This window comes from Euphorbia lathyris, chromosome 6 (assembly GCF_963576675.1).
Source record: "Euphorbia lathyris chromosome 6, ddEupLath1.1, whole genome shotgun sequence".
Classification (NCBI taxonomy): Eukaryota; Viridiplantae; Streptophyta; class Magnoliopsida; order Malpighiales; family Euphorbiaceae; genus Euphorbia; species Euphorbia lathyris.
In genome coordinates, this window is record NC_088915.1 from 47804325 (window position 1) to 47823341 (window position 19017).

The window sequence follows — 19017 nt, forward strand, 5'->3', positions numbered from 1 at the left end:
TGTTTACGAGTCTCGAATCGATAAATCTGATAAACGATGAAAAAAGAAGAAGATAAATTTCATTTTTAAGGGTAAATACAAAATTCTATGATATATATGGGTAATTAATTTATTAGTCCATATATTTTGACAAAACACACTGTTTAGTCCTTGTATTTTAAAAAACACACGGTAAAGTCCTTAACGTTTTTCTCGGTGAACTGTTTAGTCCCTAACTTTTTTCGGTGAACTGTTTAGTCCCTACCGTTAGACTCTCATCAAGATTCTGTTAGTCAATTTGGATTTGCGTTCTTATTTTCCTTTATTTTTATTTCCTTTAAACTCTAATGCATCTGAAATCAACTTTGAGTGTTCTTCTTCTTGATTTTCTTCTTAATCGTTCAAATTCGTAAGCATTAAGTCTGTTCTTTTTCCTGTTCTCCATACAAATAGCTTCTTTTTCTAAATTGGATTTCCTCTTCTGAAGTTTGAAGGTAAATAGTAAACGATAATTTAGTTATTTTTGAAGTTATAAACGGTAAAAAATCTAACAAACAGACGGAAAGACTAAACAATTCACTGAGAAAAAGGTTAAGGACCTTATCATGTGTTTTTTAAAATACAGTGACTAAACAGTGTGTTTTATCAAAATATAGGGACTAATAAATTAATTACCCTATATATATAGAGAGAGTCTAATTTCAGATGATAAATTGCATGATACATTTTTTAATTTATGTTTCATATAAATTAAAAAATACAATTAACATAGAGTTAATTGCTTCAAAAAAAACATAGAGTTAATTAAATTAAAAAAAATTGTAGGAGTATTTTCTTTTGTTGTGCACAATATCCAAAGCTAAAATCGATCGGCAATTGATATTCTATTGTATACTGTTACATTAAAATTTAACAAACAAGGGCATTTGGTCTAGTGGTATGATTCTCGCTTAGGGTGCGAGAGGTCCCGAGTTCAATTCTCGGAATGCCCCAATTTTAAGATGTTTTTTTTGTTGTTTCCTTTTAAACATATTTTCGCCTTTACCTGGCCATTATGCGAAAATATCGAACAACTTGGATCTCATTGACACATCTGCAGGGCATCTAGGGCCTACACAAAATTAAAGGGTCCAAACTACTTTTAAGGGCCTTATTAAGCTTGTATATATATTAATTATTATTAGTTTATTTAGTTTTTAAACTAAAAATTATATCTTTAGACATTTAATGCTTTATATTTGTTTGCACTTTTTGTTGGGTAATTTCATGCTAAAAAGTAGACCTGGCAATTATCGTGTTCGAGTCGTGTTCGTGTCGTGTCATTTCGGGTTCGTGTCAAAAAGAGTAAACTCAAACCCAATCCAAAAACTTTCGTGTCAAAGTCGTGTTAACCTGTTCGGGTTAGTGTCGATTTCGTGTCGTGTTTTCGGGTTACATGTAATTTTGTTATGCATATATATTAATAATAACTCTTAAAAATATAAGAAGATATGGTACTGTTTTTAAACATTTTATATCATTTTTAGATTAGTATGTTAACAATAATTATCGAAAAGTTCGATAATATCATGTTAGAGGGTCATGTAATGTGTTTATAACAATTTAGGAAATTCAAATCAATATTTGCAATTAATAATTCTAATTTTATTATCTTTATTAATAAAGTGACATAAAAAAACACTAGAGAATATAACAATAATTTTCAATATCCGTGTCATTTCGTGTCGTTTTCGGGTTCACTTATCAACACTAACCCAACCCAAAAATTAGCGTGTCAGTTTCGTGTCAACCCAAAAATGACCTATTACCTATTTAGCTCAACACTAACACTAAAAATCCGTGTCGTGTTCGTGTCGTGTAATCGGATCGTGTGTCATTTTGCCACCTCTACTAAAAAGCATAAAAAATATACAAAGTAATTACTTTGTAAAAAACTATAGAATTCATCTTAATTTTTTTTTGGCCTAATACACCCTGTATTTAACTCAAAATTTTAGTTACTCTAACGAAAGTTTTAAATTTTAAATGATTTGGAGGCATATTACTCCACGTATCAAAGTTGTTGCTATGTATCAAAAAATGCCAAATATACTTATTAGGAACGTTTGAAAGTTCAAAAGACCTTTAGGACTCGTTTGGTTCACAGAATAGACTAGGAAAAGAATAGCTATTCCTAACTTATTCCTATTCCTACATTGGGTTGGTCTTTTGATCGCGGAATAGCTATTCCATGGAATACCTATTCCACAAAAATAAAGAATAGTTATTCTTCAATTTTTGTAAGGAATAGCTATTCCTAACACTCTATTTTTATAATTTACAATCCTACTCTCCACTTAAATCCCTATTCTTCTACTTTTTTTTAATGAATTAAAGAATTGTATTAATGTAAATCAAACGCCAAAAGGCTAACAATCGAATGAGGTGGTATATTGGTTACAATCAAATCTGAAGAAGCTAGGCCTATTTTTGCCATTTCATCCGCAACTTGATTAGTTGTTCTACGCACAAAATGAAAAGAAAGAACTCTAATCGCCTTTGATATCTCTCGGCAGTCAGCTAGGAATAAACCGATGTTAGAATAATCTTCTTCAGGCTTCTGACATAACACTTGAATGATGATTTGTGCATCCCCTTCAATACAAATTTCCTCCTCCTGTCTTTCCTTTATCCAACTCAATGCTTCCCGGTATGATCTTGCTTCAGCTAGAGACGGTTCAAACAGTCCTTGAATTCTGTGATGTCTAGCAGCCACAAAACGTCCCTCGTTGTCACGAATTATAGCTCCGATTCCTATAGAACCCGTTTCCCGCTGTATTGCCGCATCAAAATTCAATTTCAGACCTGAAAGAGGTCGTTTCCAATGCTCCGGATGCTGTCGAGGCGCTGCTATTATAATCTCCAACCCCGACGCCATGGTTGATCTCCACGTTTGCAGAAATTCTGCAGCACATCTCGACATCTGTACAGGAGGCGTGTGTTTTCTCTTCCATAGCCATTTGTTGCGTCAATACCAAACGTACCATAGAAAGGTTGCCCACGTCCCCCTCTTTTCTGCACTACAGCTCTGAACCAGGAAGAACCACCAATCTGCATTGAAACTGTTTGCAGGAACTCTTAGTTCAGTTACTTGTGATGAGTGTGTCAAGCACTTGAGAGAGACGGACAACTGAAAAGTATATGAGCTAGTGATTCCTCATAAGTGCGACAAAAAGGACAACGAACATCAATGTCAACATGACGGTTATAGAGAGATACTTTTGTTGGAATAATGTTCCATGAGGAAGACAATTGATGGTTTGTGGGTCTGGACGAGCTCCTTGAGCTCTCTCATTGTCTCGGGGTTGCCCACACCTCGACAGTTCCAGCTAAGACAATTCATGGCTTCCGGCTGGCTCCTTCAATGAAGCCTGCCGATATCTCTGTTTCACTAGTAACTCCATCCATAGGAGAGGGTATTGTTGAGTCATCTGGGTACCTTTTTCTTTTTGGGTCAGAAATTATCTGAATGTTATCTTCAGCTTGTAAAATTCTGTCAGTATGCTCTTGTGCTTGCTGCTTTCATTTATTAACTTCTTCTTGAGACGGTTCAGTGTTTGAGAGTTGAATGAAGAGTGGTGTCGAATTTAGCTAGGGGGATGAGTTCTGAACCATTCTCCGCGGAGCTGCACGAAGAAAAGAGTCGTAGATCATTGGATGATCAGGGTCTTGAAGCGCTCTATAGTTTGCACAGTCACATTCCACATGGCCAATCAGTCCACAAAAGAAACAAAAGTGGGGGAGTCTCTCGTATTTAAAATTGATCCAGGTCCAATGTGAATCTGAAGTGCCTATCTTCATCCTGCGTTTAAGTGGTTTTCTTACATCCAGCAAGACTTGAATTCTCAGGTATCCAATGTATGGTTCAGTATAATCCCTAGGACCAGTACGGATTACTGTCCCTATATACGAACCACGCGCGATTGTCGTTCTTTCTGATCTGAAACCCGTCGGAAGATCATGTAATGGTACCCAAAAGGGCGAATCATCTAGTGGTATAACATAGAAGTCTTCCTGTTGTGTAACTCTTTTGTTGATCAACAGTTTGTTATCAAAGGACCACGGACCCCCATTTAGAACGACATTCATATCAAACACATGATTGAATTGAAAGAGAAATCAGTTACTATCCAATTCGACAATGGATATGCCTCCTGCTGGTTTCCACAATTTTGACAAAGTAATTTTCATTCTGTATGTGTTAATTGGGCGAGTTGTGATGAACTTACCGATACAGCTCCAACGAAGATCATAGGAGACAGTTGTGGAGTTATTCGGGATGATGACAGGTGCAGTGTCTTCTTCTTCTAGGGAAAGATTTAGACAGTTGTTTGTTAGTGAATCCATTGCGTGGAAAGTGTGGGCAGATTTGCGGAAGAAAAAACACAGTGTAGATGCAGAATACCAAGGCGTGATTATGCAACAGAGACAGGGAGGGAATCGATCGATAGCGGAGTAGCAGAAATCAAAGGGAATATGGAAGCCATAAACTCTAAGTTAGGGTAAAGCGTATAAAACCTAGCCACAGGGTACGAGAGCGAAAAAAAATATATTTTCTTTTCTAATTTAATATCTTATTCTTCTACTTATATAAAGTGGTGACATCAAAAAAATATCTTTGTTTTGGTTGTTTTTCGAGTTTTTACTTATATGAATGTGGATAATTATTTTGCGTTTTTTTTATTTTTTTTTTTGTTTTTACTGTTCTCCACCTCCTTTTTTTTCTTTTTTACAATTTTTTCTTTTTTTGTGTTTTTACCGTTTTTCGTTTTTAATATTTTTCTCTATTTTTCGCGTTTTTTTGTCTTTCATGTTTTATATTTTTCTGTTTTTTATATAGTTTTTTAAAATAATATATATTAAATATTTGAATAATTTATAGTAGTAGTTAAAATTTTAAAATAAATAAAAAATTACATTTGAAGGCAATGTTGTCTTTTAGATAAAAAAATTATCTATTTCATTTTATCTTATTCTACCAACCAAACACATGAATAACTATTCCAAAAGAATATCTATTCTATTCTTTCGTATTCTATTTATTTGGAATAGCTATTCTATTCCATTTCGCGAACCAAACAGCACCTTAATGTTTTAGGTTATTAAATGAAATTAGATAAAAAAAAATGAAGGTTATTGAATGAAATTGTACAAAAATATGTGGTTATTAAATGCAACACGAAAAAAATATGAGATTATTGAATACAATTATACAAGAATATGTGACATTTGAAATTTTTAAAAAATTTCAGATCTCCTTCTCCGTCTTTATGTTTCTTTCTTTTCTTCCTTCTCTATTCTTTTCGTTTCTTTTATTTATTTCTTCTCTTAGATGGGTCTATTTTGGTTCAGATATGTCAAAATTCATTACCAGCCAATAGTGGTGAAAAGAGGAAGCAATAGATAAAAAAATCTGAATCTTTCATGGTGTTGCTCATATTTTAGATTCTATCTGTTTCAATGTCATGCATAAAAACTTTTAGAACACATGCTACAATATATAGAACACATGTAACTTTATTTACAACATTCTATTTAACATTTTATAACACAGTCTATAAAATATAGAACATATACTCTAATATAATTTTGTTATGCATATGTTCTAAAACGAATATCTTATGTTCTACAAGTAATGTCATATGTTCTAAAACTAATTTCTTATGTTCTAAATTTAATGTCTTATGTTCTTAAAGCATATTTCTAAAACGTCACTATACTTCATGCATAAAACTTTTTAGAACACATACTATAAAATTTGGAATATATATAACATTGTTTATAACATTTTACTTTACTTTTTAGAGTACATGCTATAAAATATAGAACATATACTCCAGTATATGTTCTAAGACTAATCTCTTATGTTGTACAATAATATCATTAATGAGTGATCTGATATAAGAACCATTCTCACATAAGGAAAGTGTTCTCACTTAAGCCTTCCCATATATCATTTGGAACTTCTAAATATTGGTTGCAGTTAAAGTGTTAGAGAAGTGTAAAAGCATCACAAATTGCTTACAAAAAACTTTGAAGTGTTATTTATAAAGAAGGTCCTCACACACTTGGGTGTGCCCCAAGGGGTACTCCAGTTTTGTGAACTTGATGCTTGACCACCACACGCACGACGCCGTCCGACCGAGACAGGTCGGGTTGGTGTGGTTCACACTAAAAAAATATATTTTGATTTAATTAATTAATTTTTGGGATTCTTTAATTAACCTATTTTTTTATCTTCCTCAGGAAATATATTGATTTGGTCTACCCGAATTAGTCTTCTTGTTCCCCACTTCCCTGATTTCTCTCCCACCCCGAGACTTGGTATTGAAGACCTCTAGGGACCTGACCTTTGATGACTTTTACACCGATTTTTATACTATCACTGATGAGAAAATATGATGGACTTGTCCTTGGAGAATTACCCATGCAGCGATGAAGATGCATGCTGATTATATACAACTCTATGGATTGTATTCTGCTCTTTGACTTGGTTGCGCCGATAGTTTGGATTACCACAGGACATACATATACATGTGACAAGGTTCAGTTGCGAACAGATACCCGAGAGATATATCGCACATCTGATTGCCAACCTGCTATTAAGTCCATTGAACCAAAAACCGAGGAGATCAGTTGTGCTCCTACGACTGAAAGATATCGAGATGGGAACTTGATGCTATTGACAAAGACAGACGCACAAGCCCACTATCTCATCATCAATTACATACTCTTGAAAAGTGTTATGTCAATCCTGTCTCCAAGTTGGAGCTATGCATTATGTGGCATATCTATGAAAACAAGCCTGTGAACCTGCCAATCCTTCTGATTATTGTGATGAAATGAAGCCATGCTCAATTCAAATTTGGCTCTCTGATCACACGTATCCTTCAGAGTAACGAGATCCCCTTTCTTGTCAATATCTCTCCTATTCAAGGCTCCATAATCAACGAAAAGATTATGAATGGAATAGAACACATCAAACCTTATTAAGGTTCTGGCTACTGGAATTGCACCTAAAGTGCCTAAAATCTCTAAGTCAAAATGTGCTCCTGACACGGTCTTAGAACACCAAGCAACTAAGAAAATAAAAAAGTCTTCTAAACCCAAAACTAATTCTGAGCCGACTAAAGCCTCTGAGAAGAACTCTCAACCCCTTCCACCTTTGAGCCCCAAACTTCCAAATCTCCTAAGGGGAAAAGAACTGCTTCTGAACAAGTTAGTTCTGATGAAGAACATTCGTGCAAGAGGAAAAAGAAGTCCTCTACCTCCGAGACAACTGCGAAGCCTTCTGGAAAAACTCTGACTATTGAGCTCCTGCAACGACACACTTCTTTGTGCATAAGCATAAAAACACCACTCCTCAGCCCACTGAGCCAACTGCTGCTGAATTACTTAAGTTGAAAATCTACGCAAGGCTAGCTTTCCTAATGCCACCATTAACCGCACAATCAACTTCTGAAAATCCTCCTCCACCTACAACAAAAGCTGCTCCCCTTCCTAAGCCTAAGCTACTTAAAAAGAAATCGCCCAAGGTGACCTTCAAAGCCTTCACCAAACCTCCCAATTCTAATGTGGGGAAAACAATAGAGGACACCACCAATGCTAAAAAAAATCAGCCTCCAATCCTGAGCAAACCAACTCTGAGCTCAATGAGCCAAACACTGAAACAAATGTTGAGCTTCCTCCCACTGAGCAACTTAACTCTGAGCTAAACAAGGAAAACACAAGCCTCTGATCTCACTCCTAAATATCATGCCTCTGACCAAATTCAATAGGCCTATGCTACACCCCAGCAAGCCTCTACCAAAGCTGATCTGGAAATGGCCTCTGCTACAATACAACATGCCTCTGAGCAAAATGAAACCACCCCAGCCTTTGATCGAATTGAGCAAACCTCTAACAAAACCATCATTGAGCCAAATCCTTCAACTCCAGATTTGGATGCTCTGATCGTAGAAGATGCCACTCTTTCCTCTGTGAAGATGAAATCTAACAATTAACGAGTAATCGCCTGTTAAGGCAAATAATTCTGAAGAGACTTCTACTGAACTGCCTGTCGGAGATTCTGACCATCTCCTGACTAAATCTACGGCTGATAACATGATTCTCTTCATAAAGAGATGATGGCCAACATAGCCAAGAAGCCCATTCCTATTGACGGTCCCATCAGTGACTCAGAAGCGTCTTATTTGGCTGGCTTAACCTTTCCAGCAGCTTCCAATCAGCAAAATCCAAACTCCTTCTGGTGATGATATCATTTCACAACATGATGTTCTCACAAAACCACTCTACCATGGTTGTTTTTAGTTTCTTCAAGGCAAGCTTACAGTTCGGTCTCGCTTGTACAGCTTGGGGGGGGGGTGATAAGTATTGGTGTCTTAGTAAACTAGTAATTATTAATTACTTGTCCTATACTATTCGGATTACCTAAAGGTACACAATTTGGTTAGTTGCGTATGTATAGGAAAGGGTTTGGTCATTCTAGTCTGCATAGGAAAGGGCGACTAGTTTGTATAGTTCGTATATGGGGAAGTTTCGGATTCCCTTAGTATATATGTGTGTGTGTGTTTTATTCAATGAAATACATGTGAGATTTTATTAAGCATAGTGTACTATTATACGGTCTAAGTTGCTCATCGAGACCCAATATATAGCTTTCACCTGGTGTCACTCTATATTTGCCTTAGGACTATTCACATGAACCATTCTAGTTTTTGTTTTGGTAAAAAGCATTTCGAGGCTCTTTATCTTTTTAGTTCATTAGTCCCTTGGGGGTTTTTTTTTTAATATGTTAAACCACTGCTCATATTTTGGATTTTGCTATTCGTCGCCCCTATTTTCCTTACCGTCGCCTCTTGTTTGACATTTTTGCCCTTTTTATTTTTCATTCAAAAAAGTGAAATTCTCTCAACCACGAAAAACAAAACGAAGAAAAATCATGCCTCCAAAACAAGGAAAAATAATTGAACATCTAAGTTTCGTATTTACCAATAATCTGAAATTTAACGAATTTAACTTAAAACGAAATTTTTTTTTCGTTGAATTTGCACTAAACGGGTAGCTCATACGGTCCGGTCCATGGACCGATAGCATGAACTACCATATTTCACCTAGGCAAAATGGGTAGCCCAACCTAATTAGTCGAATTGAAGCACGGGGCAGGGATGTGTGAGAGAGAGCCTCACACAGGACAGTATCCAAATTGAGAAAAGTAATAACCTATAAGCAAGAGCAGGATAAGTATCACGTGAATATACGTAGAGTTCCTGGCGGAATTACAATTGGAGCCCTGGTGTAGAGCAAAAATTTCAATCCCCTCCAAACCCCATCCAGATAACAACACAATCTAGTAATTGATCCATTGTGAAGAGTCCACGTGTCTTAACATAATCCGACACACCAACAAAATAAAAACAAGATCCTGAATTAGCATTTAGCGTTGATGTGGCAATATAAAGTTGTCCTGCAAATACTTTTTCAATCCTCTCTTCTTACATTAGTAAATATGTCGAGCAAGAGCAAGAGGAAGAAGAATAATCCAGCAAGAAAATCAAGAAGTAAAAGAAGAAAACCAAAATATCTCTCTCTTAAACTTGAATTATCCCCTAAAATCATCATGTCCCCTAAACAGCAGCTAAATCTCTTCCCTCTCCACCCGGAAAACATCCTCCAAGACAAATACGATGACCAAGTCTCCGATCACGTTGCTTTTCTGTTCGAAACAGCCACCGACACATCCACCTCTCTCCATGGCATTCTGGATCTTGACTCCGCCACAACCACCACCACCACCACCACCACTTCGGAGGATGCGGCGGCATATGATCGTGATGATCAGAAACTGGTGAAGACAGCGATGAAGCGTAAAGAAAGGGATGCAAGTGAGGATAGATGGGTGAGTTACTGGGAAGTGGTGGAGAAGAAAGATCAAGAGGAGGTGAGTAGCTGTAGCTACTCGGAGAAGAAAGGATTGGTTGGTTTAAAGCTTGATTATGAACATATATTGAATGTTTGGTCTGATAAGGCCCCACTTTACATTAATGGACTTGGAGACTCTCCTCAAACTGTTCCCGACTTGCTTCAGCTTCATCACTCCACTGTACGTATTTCTTCACTTACTTCTAAACGTGTTAATTAACTCATAATATTATATTAGAATTTGTTTAATTGGAACGGATCTGGAAAAAGATGATGAGATGAGGAAAGGCCACTTTATGGAGCAAGACACATGAGTGGTTTCTTTCCAACTTAAGAATTAATTAGGAAAATAACATCTAACTTATTCTAAATTGTATTTTTTATATTATGGGGCTTTGTCTGGGCCAACCACCGACTGGCTTTATTTCTGCAACCCATTTTCATTCAAACATAATTCTACTCCAATAATACTTATTTAATTTTGTTTCAGCTTTTATGTCTTGTTTCTCAAAATACAATTTCTTTTTTCTTTTCTTTTCATCAGTATCAAAAATACAATTGGAGACGTAACTAAGATAGATCAACTATTTTTAATACTTGTTTTCTTGTTAACTGTAAAAATTACAAATATCACAAGGTTCAAGAAGGGTTTTTTTTTTCTAATTAATTTATAAGTTTCACAATAACATTAATATTTTTAGTGAAAACAAACATTTTAAATTTATTGCTGGTTTTAAAATTTAGATCGCACATTTATTGACTTCTTTTCTTAATTTAGCCTCTTATTCATTGTAGGTTACAATTAAAATTAAACAATATCACTTTAATAATTCTAAAGTGGATAAAGTACAAATTTGTTTTTCTGTTTTTTTAAATGCAAATTTATTTTAAACATAATAAATGGTAAAATTATATTTGTAATATTTTCAGAAAAGATTAAGTTTATTTTACTTAATGGAAATTTTTTGTTCTGACTATTATTTGCCTAACACGTCAGATTTTCTAAATTTAGCGATAAATTGAATCATTTTTGTGTCTTTTAATATATTAATTGTGACTGTATTAATAACATATAAAACAATTTAAACAATTTTTCATAATTAACTTTTTTTTAAAGATAATTAACTTGTTAGTTGTTGTTATTTTAATATATATATTTTTCTAAATGTATATTACATATAGTAGTGATTTTAGAAATAATTGATATTTGAAAATTTTGAAATAAAACTAAATCAACCAGTTCAATTTATTTCTAAAATGCCAATGAGGGTTGATCCGAGTGGTAAGGCGTTAAATCTCTACTTGAAAGGTTTGAGGTTCGATTCCCCACTCCATCAAAATTTAGCCCTCATTGGTAGGTGATCAAAATTTAGCTGTGGTTTGTCCTGACCTTAGGAGTGGGTAGACCTACCTTTACCTAAACTTTTTTTTACCAAAAAAAATTTATTTCTAAAATATAGGTATAATTAAAGTAAAAGTTTATTAATATAAATCAGCACTTGTAAAAAAAAACCGATATGGGTAAATTTGAATGTAGTCCCATTTCATTTATATGTACCAGTTTAGTTAGAGTAAAATAAAGTGGTAAGTATATTAACAATGGTTGTATGTTTGAAATGCAGGGAATTGAAGGGGGGAATTTGTGGAAAGTGCCAGAAATAGAAATGGAAAAGGAGAAAGTGGGAAAAAGAGAGGCAAGTGTTTTAAGATACAAGGAAAAGAGGCAAAACCGGCTCTTCGCCAAGCGTATTCGATATCAAGTTCGTAAACTTAATGCTGAGAAACGTCCCCGTTTGAAGGTTTTTTCCTTATTTACCCTTAACCTTTTCATTTCTCTCTTTCTTTGGTTTTTGATCCAAAACGGATCTCTTAACGAGCATACTTCCTTATTAAGAACCCAGTTAAAAATATTCATAATGTGGGGTTTTTTTAACTGGGTTTGAAACCGAAAACAAGCTTCCGTTTTCAAATTGCAAAGAAACCAGAAGCTTGTCTTTCGGTTTCATTATTTAATTTTTTTTAAATACATTCCGGTTTCTATTAATATATAAATATTTTTTTAAAAGCTTTGAAGGTTCACTTCCGCCTCTTCAAAAATTTTAAAGTAAAATTTCAAAAAAAAATCTCTCTATATTTTTTAAACTTTTAATTTATCTTCAACCTTTAACTATTTATTTTTAAACTCATTAATTAAATATTTTCTTGCCAAATTAGTTAGTATCTAATTCGGTTAAAAATGTTTTATTCTTTTAAGTATGAGTTTGAAATTATATTTTTGACAGTTTAGATTACGATTTTTACAGTTTCTTTATAGTCAAATTACAGTTTAAATTATGTTTTTTACCCTTTAAAATTATAAATTTAACCATAATATTTCCAAACAAGATCAATTTTAGCTTTGTGTTTTTTAAAATTGTAAAAAATGGTTTAACTGTTATTTAACTATCACATCGAATCTTCGAAACGAGTTTTGACTGTAAAAAAAAAAGTTCGTCACGTACAAGTTAATCACACAAAAAAAATATTGCCCATTATTAATATAGTTACAAATAATTAACCAAAAACGTATGAAATTACTTCAATTTATCCACAAACTTGTTTGAAATGTTCGAAGTGACAATTAAATAACAGTTAAACTATTTCAAACTGTAATTTAAACTGTTCGAAGTGACAGTTAAATGTTCGAAGTGCAAAAACCATATTTCAAACTATAACGTGACTATAAAAAAACTGTAAAAACCGTAATTTAAACTGTCAAAAATATAATTTCAAACTCATACTTAAAAGAATAAAATATTTTTAACCGAATTAGATGTTTATTACTAACTAATTTGGTAAGAAAATGTTTAATTAATGAATTTAAAAATAAATAGTTAAAGGTTGAAGTTAAATTAAAAGTTTAAAAAATGTAGAGAGATTTTTTTAAAATTTTAAAATTTTTGAAAAGGCGGAGGTGAGTTCTTCAAAGCTTTTAAAAAAATATTTACATATTAATATTCCGGTTTCTACTTTTTCAAAGAATTTGAAACTGGAAGTTTGTTTTACAGTTTTGAACCGAGTTAAAAAAGTTCTACAGTGGAAATATTTTTTAACTGCGCTTTTAATGAGAAATTATCCTCATCAAAACACCTATTTTGGGTCAAAATCGTCTTTCTTCTCCTAATAAATAATATATTTGTTTATTTATTTGTTGATTGACAGGGACGATTTGTGAAGAGAAATGGAGAGGACTAGCTTTATCTCAATACACAAACGAAACGATTACGTACCAATAAGAAAGATCAAATATTATTTGTAGAGTGTTTGTATTAGGATTTTTTTTATTAATTAATAAATTTCCCTTTTTTCATTTCATTTTCGTGATTAAATAAATACAAGTTCAATTCATAATAAAATTGGACTTTACATACATATATAAAGTTAAAATATCCTTTAACTTTGTGTTCGACGGTACAAGTCACGTGGGTGTACTAAGAAGGAAAGATAAAGTTAAAATCCTTTAATTTTACAACTTATAATTTCACCACGCACTATACATTAAATAATTAAATAGTACAATATATTAAGGGAGACACTTATTTCATAGAATTTTATTTAAACAAATGCAAGAAGTAAATTTTTTGGTGACAAGGGAAGGGTGGAACACCCCGGGAACAAACAGAAAGGAGGAACTAAAAAGAAGAGGGAAAAATAATCATTTCAACTAGGTTGAAGCTCGACCCTTCTCACGCGGATCTCAGTCTGATCTTCTAAGATGATGTCACGGAGGTCTGCAGGCAGTCTATCACACTTGTGATGACCCAGGGGAGTAGTTCCTGCGAATTTCGCCATCCGATCAGCGGCTTTGTTACCCTCACGGAAGGTATGGACCACTCTGACGTCCCAGTTTTGATTCAGAAGAGATTTACACTTGTCAATAAGCCAATAGTATCTGTGGTAGGGGGCTTCCTTACTTCGAACCAGCTCGACCGCTAAAAGAGAGTCAAGCTCCAAAACAACTTTCCTGTAGCCCTTCTGCCAGGCCAATACCAAACTGTAGTACAACCCCCAAAATTCTGCTAAATCTACCGAGCAAAAACCGAGGTTGCACCCAAACCCGCCTTTCTAATTTCCCTCACTGTCTCGGATCAGCCCACCAGTAGCGGCGATCCCCGGGTTCCCTCTGCTGGCCCCGTCACAATTAACTTTCACCCAATTCTCCTCCGGCGGTCTCCAACCTCTATTTCTGTTCATCCTATCGCGCTGCGCCTTTGGGATTCTATTCATCTGGAAGCTTTTTGCTTGGCTGCTAATAACCTCGTGCTTGCGGTGTGCATCCAGAGAGGTCGAGTTAAATATAACGTCATTTCTCCAGCGCTAGATCCACCAGCACGCAAAGGCAAAAATCGATTGCCATTCAATTCCTTTCCACTGAGCTTTGGCCTTCAAGTTAGCAACAACCCAATCCTGTAAGTTTCCTCGCTCAAAATTCTGATATTTGTCAGCAGGGATGAAAAATTTGCAAACCTCTTTTGCATTTGGGCAATCGCGCAGGAGATGAATTATAGTTTCGTCATTAGGGCAGCTTGGACACTTTGCCTCAGACACCAGGTTCCTCCGAACCCGTCTCACATTCGTCAATATGGCTTGGTGCAGGACTAACCACATGAAGCTTCGTACCCTCTCAGTTGCTTCGATCGACCAAACAGCCTTCCAATCCTCGTTAATAGTAGCGCGAGGGGTCTCCGGTAGGATTAGTTGATACAATGATTTGAGCGAGAAGTTTTCGGATGAAGATAACCGCCAGAACCAGCCATCCTCTTCAATGCAATCCTCAAATAGCACAAAGGATGCCAACTGCATCCGTATATTAAAGGGGAGAAGGTTCTCCAACCTAGCCCAATCCCAGCCCCTAGAGCTGATCCAATAATCCCGCACAGGCCGGCGTTGATCAAAGCTCGGGATCGTCTGGCTTGCCACTTCCACGAGGGCCGTGTCTCCTAACCAGATATCCAACCAGAATAAAATATCATTAGCTGTCCGCAGCAGCCGCCCTGTTCCTTTTGCCATGTTCTTTGCACCAGCTACTAGTGCTCTCCAGGTTCTGCTGCTTCCCCTCTTATTTTTGAACATTTCCATGCCATTTCCTTCTCTAGCATATTTATTCTGCATAGCTCTGACCCATAGGGTCTCCGGAGAAGTTATCATTGTTGGTCCCTTATAACGTAATAAGTTAGTTCCAAGGGGGGGATAGGAACTATTTTAAAATTTTAGTACGTTGAGGCTGACTTCTTTTTCTTTGAAAGAGAATTGCACAGCGCGCTGAGTGAAGTAAGACACTAGCTTAGTCAACTGGTGACTAAGTCAGCTTCTTTCTTTGAGTCAGGAGATAACACTTGAGTCTATTCCTGAACTCAGATACTCAATGCACACAACTCAGCGTGACCTCTTTACTTGGTCGGTTTTGTTTAAGCAAGCAATATATATATTAAAGGAGTTTAAGGTTAGAACGATGTTACTCAGCAGATTTATCCAGGTTCGGCCTCTATGCCTACGTCCTATCCCCAGAACACGTTCCGAGCTTTCGAATTCTCTACTGAGCTCTTTAACGGTAGAGCATCAAACCTTTTACAACAAGAAGCTGAGTATAACAAGAGTACCTTCCTCTATACCTCTACTCACTCCTATTCTATTGCTGAGTACTATAACCGAGTACTCAGCCTCTCCTTTCTAATTCTAGAAATGATAATAAGTTTGTCCTAAACAACAATTGCTAAGACACTTTAGATGATTGGATAATCACTCTAGACTTTTACACAGTAATATGGAAATTGGTGTAAGTATTTGCTTTGCTTTTTCACACAGATTCTTCGAGTAGAAATTTGGTCAGCGTAATGGCTTGTTGAAGATCTGCATCGAATGAAGCAACTGAAAGGCCTATTTATAGTGACACTTGAGGTATCGGTTATTTCAAATTTTGAAATAACCGTTGGAGGGAAACGGCTTGATGTCGTTGTCACTCAGTACACGCTCAGTGCCGTTGGCCAATCAGATTCTTGTATCTTCTGTCTTTGGTCAGTGCTGAGCAGCTTTTAGACAGACAGGCAGAATGTTTCGCCGTTTATGGTAAAGTCTTCCATACAACTTTCTGTGTCTTCTGAACTTTACCCAAAATAGAAATACTTTGTCTTGAAGTTGTTCCTGCTCAGCCGCTGTCTTGTACTCTTTGTCGTCCAACTCAGCAGCTTCATTCCGAGTAGATGAGGAAAGTCTTGCAGATCCTTCTTCATGCTGAGCTGCGTTTTGTCCACAACGACAGCGTTTTGTTTACATGGGCCGAGTTGTCTTGGGCCTTTGACTTTCCTTTGGGCCTTTAGCCTTTTAACATTTGTATCTTATATACAATGAACTCAACATTGAACAAACACATTAGTGTAATAAATCAAAGCATTTAAACTTAGTGTGTTTTAGAATATTTTTAAACATATACTCAAATAATTTGTCAAATCAAAATCATGTGGAAATGTGTTTCAACAAACTCCCCCATTTTGATGTTGGCAAAACTATTCAGTGAAGAACTCAGTTTTGAGCTCCCCCATGATAGTTGACCTTTTATAACTTAATAAACTCCCTCATAAGGGTTGAGCTACTGACACAGTTTTACTCTAAACATTTTAAGGTTTAATCGAGTAAGTCCTAGGTCAGTTTTCAAATAAAGGTCAGCTCATGAAACATATTCTATTAACTCAGTTTTAAGCGGAAGATTTAACTATAAGAGAGCGCTGAGTATTTTGTTGTTCAATGAGTCTTATAAGACAGTGTTTTAATCATACAAGACAGTGTTAACAGCATACAATCAGAAGACATTAAGAATGATAAACACAGTTGATGTATGCAAAACATAATAACTCAGCATCACATAAGATTTTAATCAAGTTGAATAATTTGATGCAAGTATAGTATTAATAAATAGTCATCATTGTACAAAAAAGCAGGGATACTTAAGACTTAGAAACTAGCTATCTTAACTGAAGCTATTTCTTCTTAAAAGTTCAGTTTGCCCTTTCCCTTAAGCTGACTACTTCCAGCAGCCTCATGCTGAGTTCTTCCTGTTTGTTCTTTCTCCCCCGTTTTGGCAGCATCGGGAGGAGGAGGAGGCCTGAAGGTGCTGTTTTGAGCAGCTTCAGATATGCGAGCTAAGAAGTCCTTCAGCTTGTCGGTGCTTTCATTTATGCCATCAAAGATAGAAACACCATCGTCTAATACCTCTTGAGGCACACCAATTTCAGCAGCGCTGAGGATGCTCAGTGTGTAGGCTTGAGATTTACCCATCCAAGTGAGTGTATCAGTCAGCGCAGCATAAGCTTGATGAAACATCTTGAGCAGAGATGAGTCATAGAACTGACGCTGAATGTTGGAATGACGGACATGGGTAAAGATTTGATGTGTATACTGGAGAATCTCATTCTGCTTCATCTGGTCAGTGTCCATCTCTGCCTTGTTTAGATTCAGAAGACGAACAGCTTCTCCGATCTATTCTACTGAGCATTGGGAGTAAGAGGAAAGCTGATGGTTTGTCTTCTCTTGCTCAGTTTGAAGCTGGGTGAATAACTGATGAACTTCGACAGAAGTTGCATACCCTGAGTTCGCAGTTGACAAGGCTTGAAATTGTCCCTGAAGGGAGTTGATATGTTGAACCATGGTCAGCTGGAGTTCAGCCAGCTTTGTTATGGACTCCTACTTTGGTTGTTGGGCTTGGATATTGATCATTATACTCAGCAAGTCTTTTAGACCTTGAACCTCGTTAAGAAGTTGAGAGACTTGTGGAAGTTGAGTGGACTCATTATCGGCAGACCCAACAGCAGTGTCTGAAGTTTGATGAAGGTCTTGGATCAAGGCCTGAGCCGAGTTAATTATCCTTCTACCAGACTCAGTGGCAGTGAGGTAGTTGTATGAGTCTTCATTAGTTTGACCAGCTGGTGGAGGAGTGAGATTCAGTGCATCATTTGTAGTGCCAGTGGGGTCAGTGACTGGTCTTAGTGTTTCAACCTGTATTTGTTCTGTAGAATGGAGAGGTGATTGAACAGCAGCATTGGATGCAGGTTCAGAGTTAGGCTGAAGCTAACTTTCTGTTGAAGGTGGGATAGGTTTAGTGCTGACTGGAGCAGGAATTTCCTTAGCCGACAAAGGGCTAGGTTCAGCATCTGCATTGAGAATTTGCTCGGTGTTGGTCGGGTTCTCAGAAGCATCTAAGTCGGCTTGTTCCTGTGGAGGAGAAACAGAGGCTTGCTTTTTAGTTTGCTCTGGCAGAGTCGTAGAAGGTTTTCTGAAGAATTTAAGCTTGATATTCGATGGATCAGTGGTTGGTCTTTTCTGCGTTAGATCATCCATGAAGTCAAGCACTGTTGTTGTATGTGCCTTGACAAGTCTTCTTCTTTTTCCCTGGGTCCTTGGAGGAGTGGGATCAGCGTGAATTGAATGAGATGGAGAATTTTCTCCTTCATTAGCATCCTGCTATTCTGTTTGCTCAGCACCTTCTTCTGCAGTCAACTCAGTGTGAGTTGGCTCAGCATCTTCTTCACTTGCTGTCTCCTCAGTGTCATCCTGACCACTCTCTTCTCCTTCTTCTTTTTGCTCATCATCCTGATCTTCCTCATCTAATTCTTCTTCCAACTGTTTAATGAACTGATCATCAAGTTCAACTTCATCGATCTATTGCTCAGCGGCAATACCTTGACTCTGAGCATAGTGAGAGTCGTCGGGAACAAAGAAGCCAGCAGGAATGGCATCGATTGGACTTAACTCCGAAGAGTTCTTCTGCTTCTTACTCAGAGGTTCTTCATCAACGTTTTCCCTTTCATCTGCCTCAGGCTCATCTTGCCTAGGTCTTTTCTCAGCTGACTTGGGCTCAGCTTGTGCAGTCGTTCCTTTGGACACAATCTTTATCTTCTTAGGAGCGGGAACAACTTCCTTAGAGGTGCTTTGCACAGCTTTCCTCTTCCTGTCAGCAGGGGCCTTAGCTCTTTTGCCCTTTTTAATTACCGTCCCCTCAGCATTTGGGTCAGCAGCACCATTTTCTTTCTTGATTGGCTGATTAAA

The 19017-nt window shown here is 36.4% G+C and overlaps 1 protein-coding gene and 1 non-coding gene across 2 annotated transcripts; both read left to right on the plus strand.

Annotated features, from left to right (window-relative positions):
• Positions 1-899: 899 nt before the first annotated feature.
• TRNAP-AGG (transfer RNA proline (anticodon AGG)) lies at positions 900-971 on the plus strand. Its single transcript has one exon. It is a non-coding gene; the product is annotated as a tRNA-Pro (tRNA).
• Positions 972-9458: 8487 nt separating this feature from the next.
• Positions 9459-13293, plus strand: LOC136234123 (protein CHLOROPLAST IMPORT APPARATUS 2-like). The gene is made up of 3 exons (XM_066023894.1): positions 9459-10120; positions 11562-11738; positions 13141-13293. Exons 1-3 carry the CDS (start codon positions 9464-9466, stop codon positions 13171-13173), a joined length of 867 nt encoding a protein of 288 aa, XP_065879966.1. The 5' UTR covers positions 9459-9463; the 3' UTR covers positions 13174-13293.
• Positions 13294-19017: the final 5724 nt, after the last annotated feature.

What these genes read in the sequence shown, in the direction of transcription:
- LOC136234123 (XM_066023894.1), top strand. Translation starts at nt 9,464, where the DNA reads ATGTGGCAATATAAAGTTGTCCTGCAAATACTTTTTCAATCCTCTCTT. An exon ending in TTCAGCTTCATCACTCCACT is followed by an intron (nt 10,121 to 11,561) that starts GTACGTATTTCT and finishes TTTGAAATGCAG; the next exon opens with GGAATTGAAGGGGGGAATTT. An exon ending in AGAAACGTCCCCGTTTGAAG is followed by an intron (nt 11,739 to 13,140) that starts GTTTTTTCCTTA and finishes GTTGATTGACAG; the next exon opens with GGACGATTTGTGAAGAGAAA.